The following is a 9949-nucleotide window of genomic DNA, read 5'->3' as shown; positions in this document are numbered from 1 at the left end:
TTTTTAAAAAACTTAAAGACCAATGTCTTTAATTTTTCTTATACACTAAATGTGCAGGGTCCTGTAATAACTCTGGTCTCTTAAAGGCATGAAGAGGGATGCCTGGGTGGCTCAGCAGTTTAGAGCCTGCTTTCAGCCCAGAGTGTGATCCTGGAGTCCTGCGATCAAGTCCCATATGGAGCCTGCTTCTCCCTCTGCCTGTCTCTGTCTCTCTCCCTCTCTCCGTGTCTCTCAAAAAAAAAAATCTTAAAAAAAAAATAAATAAAATAAACGCATGAAGATTCATGGAAGGATTGATACAACACATAGCCTCTCCTTTTCATAGTTCAAAATGCTATAAGTAACTGCACTGATCCAGGACTGTAGAAGTAAGATTATCAATTTCCTATCCCTTGCTGATTTTGATTATCACTCTATGCGAAGCATTCAAATAGGAGACATATAGAAAAAACAATAGAAGTAGTGTTGTCAGATAAAACACAAGATGCTTGGTTAAATCGGAGTCTCAGATAAACAAATTTTTAGTGTAAGTATGTCCCAAATATTGCCCATTCAAAACATTGTTGTTTATCTAAAATTCAAATTTAACTGGGTGTCTCCTGTATTTTTATTTGCTACATCTGGCAATTCTTTATAGAGAATCTTTATCTTCAGAAAACTATTAACCAGGGAAATTAATGAATAACCATCACATAAGGCTTACTCAATAAAGTGCAGGAATACAATCAGGGAAGGAGATCTCCCTAACCAGAAAGAGCACCTGAAGACATGACAACTGTAGTCCCAAGAAGGCAATGAAATTCTTCTTGCTGGGTAGGTGGGTTAGGGTGATGATTTTGGAGTTCAAGTGTCCTGAATTAAATCCCAAAAATCATTGCTCACTTGTTGTGGAATCTTGGATAAGTTAATCTCTCTTTATTAAAAAATGAAGCCACTAATACCTGCTTTATCTGGTTGTTTGAGGATCAGAGAAAAGTATCCACACAAAGCACCTGAACAAAGGAGGCACTCCCTAGATGGTCAAACCTACTATTAAAACATCACATGGCAAAGAGGGTACCTGTCACAGACAAATAATCAAATGTTAATGCTATGCAATAATAGTAATATTGAATAAGTAATTTTATTTCCATGATCTATTTACACTGTACAAACACTGTTGAAAAGCACCCTACAAGTTCACAGTACATTACAATATATTTACTTTAAAAATATATTCCTTTATAAAAGGTTCATAGAACATTGGCATGTCGACATGTGACAAAACTCAAAGCATGTCACCAATTCTGTGATAGCCAGAATGCTTCCATGTGTTGTCAATTTCACAATCACAAATCACCACTTGAGTTTTAAATAAAGTTTTAAATAAAAAAATGAATTCTACAGTGGACAGTTCCCACAGCAATACTTATTATTAATTAACATGTTCTTTCATGGAGATGTTGTTTCATAATAATTTAAAATGTCAACTTAATTTGCCCAAAAAAACCGTTTCAACAAGTTTTGCAGTCCAGAAATTCTTGTCATTGTTGTTTTCTACTTTTTCTTCTTTGTTGGTTCTCCTGGTTCTACTTTGCGCTTTTTAGAAGTATGCTCATCTTTTTCATCATCTTAAACAGGAAAGAAAAAGTTTCAATCAGTAATTTTGAAAAAAGTATTAAAATTTCATTGACTTTAGGCAAAAATCATTCTCCTCATTTCTTTCAGTTCCCTAATAAAAACTAAAAGTTAAGTGACCTTTTAGTCCTATATTTAAATGTTTAAAATGAATTTAAAATGACAAAATCAGACTTGTTCTGAAAAAAAGCTATTCCCAAATATTCTACAGTATACACCTTGTATATATTTAAATAATCTACATGTTGTAAAAATAGAACACATTTCTATTCTTTTTACCAAAGAAGAGTATCAATCTAACCATGACATTATTTAAGTGACCATCAGCTGTTCTTCTCTTCTAATCTGCCTTCTCTCTCTGCAAAACAACTCCCTTTCCTATTTTTAGCCCCCCCCCCCCCTTATATTTTGAAATTTAAAAAGCACTCACAGGTAGATGTTTCACCGAAGCTGTATTCTTTCTGAACATATGTGTGGCTTTATGTTAAGAACTCCATAAAGACAGAGTAACATGCAGAAGTTATAAATTTTAAAATACAAATTTATTTTAAGCACATTATTGGATTCACTGCACTTTTAGCTTTATTTTCTCAACCAAACAACAGATAGCCAAAGTTCAACAACTATCCTGTGGTGATCTATAAAATATTCTGATGTTGAAAGGGGCCTTCATATTAAAATAATGGGAAGCTGCAGTGCCTGGCTGGCTCAGTCAGTGGAGCATGCGACTCTTGATCTTGGGGTTTTGAGTTCAAGCCTCACATTGGGAATAGAGCTTACTTAATAAAAATAATAAAAATTAAAAATTGGGGGAAAGCTGCTTATATCACACCATAAACTCCTTATGGAGCAAATACATTTACAATCTAAGCCTTCAATTCCCTTCTGCTAACACTACCATACTCAGAATATCTCCTTTGTTGATGCGGAGAATTATTAGAATCAACAGCAGATGATACACACATCTTCATACATCTTCAAGCACAATATGGCGATGTTATTCATATATTTTATAAAGCATTTAAGGATTTACATAGGCAGCAAGATAAAATAAAATTCAAATCAATGAAACATCCTCTAAGAATTTACAGATTCTTAGGTTTTTTTTTTAATATTTATTTATTTATTTATTCATAGAGACACAGAGAGAGAGGCAGAGACACAGGCAGAGGGAGAAGCAGGCTCCATGCAGGGAGCCCGAAGTGGGACTCGATCCTTGGTCTCCAGGATCACACCCGGGCTGCAGGTGGCGCTAAACCGCTGAGCCACCAGGGCTGCCCCAGATTCTTAGTTTTAACCAGTAGTTTATCATGTGTACATAAACATAATATACAAATCAACTGATACGGCACACAGCTCAAATAAGCCAAGGCCTTTGTTCTTTTTGTTTTTGAAGATTTTATTTACTTATTTGAGAGAGAGAGAGCGCGCGCGCGCATGAGAAGGGGAAGGGTCAGAGGGAGAAGCAGACTCTGGACTGAGAGGGGAATGGTATGCAGGGCTCATCCTGGGACTCCTGAATAATGACCTGAGCCGAAAGCAGCTGCTTAACCAACTGAGCCACTCAGGCACATTAAGGTGTTTATTTTTAAAATATTTTATTTATTTATTCATGAGAGAGAGAGAGAGACAGAGACATAGAGGGAGAAGCGGGCTCCCTGCAAGGAGCCCAATGTGGGACTCGATTCCCGACCCCAAAATCATGCACCGCTGAGCCACCCAGGCATCCCCAAGGTGTTTGTTTTTTAACTGGAGTTTAATTAACATCATTGCTTGGCTTTGAGATTATCATCATAGTATAAAAATTGAAATTACTAGCTATGCTGTAAAATCCACTGTTGACATATTATTAAAAAGATGACTGTGAGATACTTCTGCTATTATTCTGGCAAATCTAAATAAATTTACTGAATTAGCAAAAAATACAAATTACCAGGGTTAGAAAAAATCATTTCCTATCAGTAATTTGAACAGGAACTAATGCCACCTAGTGATACAAAAAGGCATTGCCTTAAAAACTATAGCAAGAAAAGGGAAACAAAACCACCCTGAAATGTTCATTTATCAAGATTGAGTTTCTAGTCTGTGCCATATATTACAAATGCATTAGTAAGGAAAAAATTTTTCTATTATGGAATTCATGCCACCTGAGGTAAATAAATTTACATTATTAATATGAACTTTCTAAATTCTTAAAGAAAAAAGATTAGCTACTTTACTTGGATTTCGTGGGTAAGTACATGTCAATAATATCTAAGCCTTACTGATTTGCATTTCACAGTTACCAAACAAGAAACACTGGTTAAGTAGCAAGCCTGGATGAGTTTTGAATCTTTCCCAGCTCTTAAAAAACAAAACAAAACTGGAACAGTTAACTGGCAAAAAAAGGCCAAAGTGCAAAAAATGTGTAGGAATAATAAAAATATTTTCATAACCTAAAAATTAGATAATTTAAGAGTATGGAATTTGTTTTTTTAAAGATTTTATTTATTTATTTATGAGAAACATAGAGAGAGGCAGAGACACAGGCAGAAGAAGAAGCAGGCTCTCTGTGGGGAGCCTTATGTGGGACTCCATCCCAGGACCCCAGGATCATGACCTGAACCAAGAGCAGACGCTAAGCCACTGAGCCACCCAGGTGTCCCAAGTATAGAATTTCTTAAATAAGATATTTTGTAAGTCAAAAAATACAGATAAAAAAATGACTGATTTTATAGTGACTTTGTAAACATGGTATGGGATTCTGAAATAGCATAAATCACTTCTAAAAAGTAAAGTATCAGGGCACCTGGGTGGCTCAGTCGGTTAAACATCGGTCTTCGTTCGGCTTAGGTCATGATCTTGGGGTCCTGGGATGGACTCCAGCATCAGATTCCTTGCTCAGTGCAGAGTCTACTCCCTCTCCCTTTGCCTCTCCCCCTGCTTGAGAGTATGCTCTCTAATAAATAAAATCTTAAAAAACAAAAACAGTAAAGTATCTAAAAAAGAAGATAGTTATATTCAATAACCAACATTAGAGTCCAAATTAAAGATTTCAGGATTATCTTTTTTAACTTTATAATCCAGTTTTAAACTGTCTGAAGAGTGGGTCCATTCGTCATTTGATATCATCTGTATACTTTCTGGTGGAGGACCATCATATAATCAAAATAACAGAAATTATGAGAATAACAGAATTATTTGCCACATAGTTGGAACTTGTTCTATTTGGATGCAATAGGCAAGCTGGAAAAAATATTTTTTTCCGCTTCTTTGTCCTAGTATAAAATCCTCACCATTTCCATATAGCAACAACAATGGAACACCAGCCTATATTACCCTAGTTTAAATATCAACTCTAGTGATCTTACTTCTACAGAACAGCTACTACTGGAGCACTACAGCTTGCAAAAACATCAACAGAATAAACCGCAGCTTAAAGAGGCATCATTTCCATTTAAAGGCCTGAATTTGAACTCTAATTTTGCCTTTTTTTATTTTTAATTTTATTTATTCATTCATTGGGGGGGGGGCAGAGAAACAGGCAGAGGGAGAAACAGGCTCCATGCAGGGAGCCCGACATGGGACTCCATCACTGGGACCCCAGGATCATGACCTGAGCCAAAGGCAGATGCTCAACCACTGAGCCACCCAGTGCCCCAATACTTTCAAGTTTTAAAGAATTATTCTGCTAGTCCTCAGATCTTTGGTTCTTCTTCATTCTTATGAACAAGTATCTTAATGTTCAGTCATAGTGTGCATATATGTGGGTTGTTTTTCTGATTTTTAAAAATATTTATCTATTCATGAGAGAGAGAGAGAGAGAGAGGCAGAAACACAGGTAGAGGGAGAAGCAGGCTCCCTGCAGGGAGCCTGATGTGGGACTTGATGGTGGGATGCCGGGACCACGCCCTGGGCTGAAGGCAGGGGCTAAATCGCTGAGCCACCCAGGGATCCCTAATTTTGAATCTTTATAAATGTGTGAATTTCCTTAGGCCAGTTCTTTAATCTGAGATTATTTCTTTGTCTATAAAGTAGTAATAAAGAATCATGTAACACTTCTGTACTAGGTTGTTAAGAACAGTAAATTTTAAAAACTGTGTCAAAGTTCCTATTTTACAGCTTGGCATTTTCTAGTTTTGTGACCATGTACAAGCCACATTAAACTCTCATTTCCACATTTCCCTATCTGGTTTCACATGTTGTAAGGATTAAACATTATTTATGCAGGGCAGCCCTGGTGGTGCAGCGGTTTAGCACCCCCTGCAGCCTGGGGTGCGATCCTGGAGACCCGAGATTGAGTCCCACATTGGGCTTCCTGCATGGAGCCTGCTTCTCCCTCTGCCTGTGTGTCTCTGTCTCTCTCTGTCTCTATGAATAAATAAAATCTTTTAAAAAAATAAAATAAACATTATTTATGCAAAAAGGTTTTTATTAATTACATAAAATGCTATGCAATATGAGGTATTTTCTTATTTATTTTTTAAAGTTTTTATTTACTTATTCAGGAGAAACAAAGAAAGACATAGGCAGGGGGAGAACCAGACTCCCTGCGGGGAGCCTGATGCAGGACTTGATCCCCGGACCCAGGGATCACGCCCTGAGCAGAAGGCGGAGCCACCCAGGTGTCCCAATACCTTAAATGCCAACTTCATTTGGCATCTCTAAAAGGATGCCATTTACTAAAGATATGCCTTCATTGGTGACTTCTAATCCATGCCAGAAAATCAGTGAAAGAAATGGAAAGGCCAAGTAGAATCAAAACTGAAGAGCTCCTACCAGTTAGTCATTCTTTTTCTTAATACCTTCTGCTGGTTGTAAAAGGAACTAAGTAAGTAGCCCTTGATTTATGAGAACATAAGAAATTTGTTTAGCTGGCATGTTTCATAAAAATGGTAGTCCAAATACTTAGTCCAATTCAACTATGACTCACTGAATACTTAAAATGTACTACAAACTGTAAAGGAACTCATTTTCATAAAGGAGATAGACTTAGGAACAAATAATCTCACAAAGGATGATAAATGCAATCAACAGCATTAGCACATACAGAGTATAGAGGAGCAAATAATTTGAGGAGGATGCTAATATTTTTTTCTTCCTTGAATTGGATTTTGAAGGATGAATGTGTTTATCAGCCAAAGAGGGAAGGAAGAACTTTCCGGACTAAAAAAAATGTCAGGGAACCATAAGATAGTACGGTCTATTCAGTTTTCAATTTTAAGATCTTAAAGTGCTAGAAAAAGCACTGTTCGAATTGAAAATGGAGAGAAAGGCAGGACCTATCAGAGGGCTTGGACTCTATGCTGGTGAAGGATTTTAAACAGGTGAATTACATAATCAGACATGACTTCTAGAAAGTGATCACTAGCTGCAGTGTTGAAGGATGGAATTGGGGAGCTGGTTTAAAGCGTGTAAGCAGAGATTACTGTGGTTACCTATACTCTAAATACGAGATGAAATTATGATACAAACAAGTCAACAACTAAGTCATTATCTTCCTATTACTACTATGTCGTAAGACTCAATTAACTTCATTTGTCACACTAATTTTGGCTTTAAACCACAACTACTTTAATATAAAATGAAGCCTTTAGCTCTTCAAAGCTGCAATCACAAGAAAGGATCCATGAATTAGCTGGCTCTGTTGGTTTTTTTTTTTTTTTAAGATTTTATTTATTAATGAGAGACACAGAGAGAGAGAGAGACAGAGACAGAGACAGAGAAAGGCAGAGAGACACAGGCAGAGGGAGAAGCAGGCTCCATGCAGGGAGCCCGACCTGGGACTCAATCCCAGGTCCCCAGGTTCAGGCCCCAGGCTGAAGGTGGCACTAAACCGCTAAGTTAGCTGGCTCTGTTTTAATAAGGCACCATAAATCACATATATACTCCTGGTTGAGACTGTCAGAGGTTTCACTCTAAAGCCTGAAGAACTTACAATTATTATTATTTTTTTTTCTCTAAAACACAGTAGATACTACTACTGGTTGAGCTTTCGGAGATTCGCATCAGAGCCGACTTTACACAAATCTTTCTCAAAGCTACAGCAAAAGCGATCATCATACATGAATCCTAACATACACAGCAAAAGCTCGTACACAGTCGTGACAAAACTAAATTTGTGCAATCGCTGAATTTAAATTTCACTCGTTGAGTGTCTCCTTGTTTTTAAACTCGCCACGAGGACCCAAAGGTATTTTCTAGGGAGTCTGACTTGCCTTACCTGATTCCACGGTCTCCTCCCCTTCGGGCAGAAGCCTCGCCTTCTTAGCGTTCTGTGGGGCATCATCGCCATTGTCCTCATAGATGTTGGACCATTTTATTGCCATATCCAGCTCTGGCGGGGGAGGTCTCTTCTCAGTAGTGTAGGTCTCTGGAGGTGGTACATAGTTTGACTTCCAGATTTTGAACTCCTTGGGAGGCTGTTAAGCAAACACATTAAGAAGCACCGTGACGAACCGGGGTTCCTAACAATCCATCCGTAGGGGCACATGCACCTCCCTGCCGTCCGCTCATTGTTCAGGCTGACTTTTTTTTTTTTTTTTTAAATTTTCGTTTAAGGCTTAAAGACACATTTCTTTTCCATCAAAAACCACAATACTGTTAAGTGAAAAAGCCAAAGGGTTCCCTATACGAATAAAGCTAATAACTTTTAGTTACCAAAGAAGAATCCAGTCTCAGAGATACTACGCCAAGGCTGACCCCTTCAGGAGGCTGCAGCAGACACTGTCTTGGAGGCAGCACCGCAGGCAACTTCGGCGTCAAAGGGAAGGGGTCTCGGGGAGAAGCTGCAGCGGGGGGGGCGGGGGAGTCACCACCGTTAGTCCTCGCAGCGCGGGGTCGGGGCACCGAGCGCGGAGGTCTGGGTCTCCTCACCAGGGGGCGGGGGCTGCGGGCCGGGCTGACACCCACCAGGCTGGGGGGAGGGGGCCCGGGCTCCCCGGGGCCGGAGGGGGGCGGGGCGGCGTCCCGCAGGGGGTGACTGCGTGTGAGGGGACGAACGGTCGGTCCCCAGGAGCGGGCTGAGGAGGCAGGGGGCGGAGGCCGGGGCCACGACCGGAAACCGGGTCGGGAGCCTCACCTCCTCGGGCGCCTTGACGACGTGCCGCTCCCAGTCTATCTGCTTGTTGAGCGGATTGTAGAGAAAGGCCGGGCGGGTCACGCTCCGGAACAGTTCGTCGGGGCCCGGCAGCCGCTTCTCCGCCTCGCTCCCGCAGCCGCCCGCCGACTTCGCAGGACCTGGGGCCCTGCGGCTTGCTTCCTCCGGCTCGCTGTTATCCTCCTCGCCCGAGGAGCCGGAGCTGCTGCTGCCGTAAGCCGCGAAGTAGCTCAGAGGGTCCTTCTCCTCCGCCGCCATGACGGCTGCGCGCGACGACCGCGGGCCCGGCCGGAAGCCGGAAGCTGCTCCAGGGCCCGCCCCGCGCTTGGCTCCGCCCCGTCTTGCGGTAGAGCCGCGGGGCCTGCGCCCCCTGACGGCCGCGCCGCGCTCCTGCAGCCGGACGGGAGCCCGGGGCTGGAGGCGGGAGCGCTGGCTTCGCAGTGGGGCTGCTTGTGCGCCCTCCTGGAGCCCCGGGAAGAGGCAAGTCCTGAAGCCCTGGTCCCAACCGAACTTTCAGCCGTCAGTAGGAGTCCCTTAAAGGCACCTGAGAGGGACGCCCGGGTGGCTCGGCGGTGGAGCGCCTGCCTTCGGCCCAGGGCGTGATCCTGGAGACCCGGGATCGAGTCCCACGTCGGGCTCCCTGCACGGAGCCTGCCCCTCCTCTGTGTCTGCCTCTCTCTCCATGTGTCTCTCATGAACGAATAAAATCTTTAAATAAGTAAATAAAGGCACACAAGACATAAGAATTTTTTTTTTTTTTCACTGCCACTCCACCTTAACCATTGCTCCGGGGACGCCAGCATTTCTTTCTGATCCCACTGCATCTCCTCGTCAAAATGAAAATCAGTCTCCGTGTGCTTGCTTCCCTCAGTCATCCTGCAAGCCCTCTATGGGTGGTGGACTTAATCAAGTCACAGACTAAATCCTCCTGGCTTGACCCCATCCACGTGGGCTCTGAACAACTAAATATCTTTGATGAAATTCCTCTTGGGTTGTATCTCGCAGCTCAGCGCGGCTTCCAAACTTTGGCTTCTCGTTGTCAGCCTCTTTTCAGTTTTGCTTTGCAGTGTATGTGGTGTTTCCCAACGTATTATACCATCTTTCAGCAACACTTCTCATTTTGTACAGGGCAATTCAAAGTTGCGAGTCAGCCCATCTCGTTCCATGACCTTAACTCCCTTATGTTTGTGGCTCCCGAATCTGGGTCTCCAACCGCAATCTTTCCATCCATCCTCTGGACCAGACCTCCACTTG

The 9949-nt window shown here is 41.8% G+C and overlaps 1 protein-coding gene across 1 annotated transcript; it reads right to left on the bottom strand.

Annotated features, from left to right (window-relative positions):
• Positions 1–1104: 1104 nt before the first annotated feature.
• On the bottom strand, positions 1105–9004 carry C6H1orf52 (chromosome 6 C1orf52 homolog). Its single transcript, XM_025417786.3, has 3 exons — positions 8678–9004; positions 7820–8018; positions 1105–1610 (listed from the first exon to the last, which is right to left on the bottom strand). The coding sequence occupies exons 1-3, from the start codon at positions 8951–8953 to the stop codon at positions 1537–1539; spliced, it is 549 nt and encodes a 182-aa protein (XP_025273571.1). The 5' UTR covers positions 8954–9004; the 3' UTR covers positions 1105–1536.
• Positions 9005–9949: the final 945 nt, after the last annotated feature.

Source organism: Canis lupus, chromosome 6 (genome assembly GCF_003254725.2).
Source record: "Canis lupus dingo isolate Sandy chromosome 6, ASM325472v2, whole genome shotgun sequence".
In the NCBI taxonomy this organism is placed as follows: domain Eukaryota; kingdom Metazoa; phylum Chordata; class Mammalia; order Carnivora; family Canidae; genus Canis; species Canis lupus.
The sequence above is the reverse complement of the archived record's forward strand: the minus strand, read 5'-3'. Positions and strand labels throughout refer to the sequence as shown.

What these genes read in the sequence shown, in the direction of transcription:
- C6H1orf52 (XM_025417786.3), bottom strand. Translation starts at nt 8,953, where the DNA reads ATGGCGGCGGAGGAGAAGGACCCTCTGAGCTACTTCGCGGCTTACGGC. An exon ending in TCGTCAAGGCGCCCGAGGAG is followed by an intron (nt 8,019 to 8,677) that starts GTGAGGCTCCCG and finishes TTTGCTTAACAG; the next exon opens with CCTCCCAAGGAGTTCAAAAT. An exon ending in GGAGGAGACCGTGGAATCAG is followed by an intron (nt 1,611 to 7,819) that starts GTAAGGCAAGTC and finishes TTCCTGTTTAAG; the next exon opens with ATGATGAAAAAGATGAGCAT.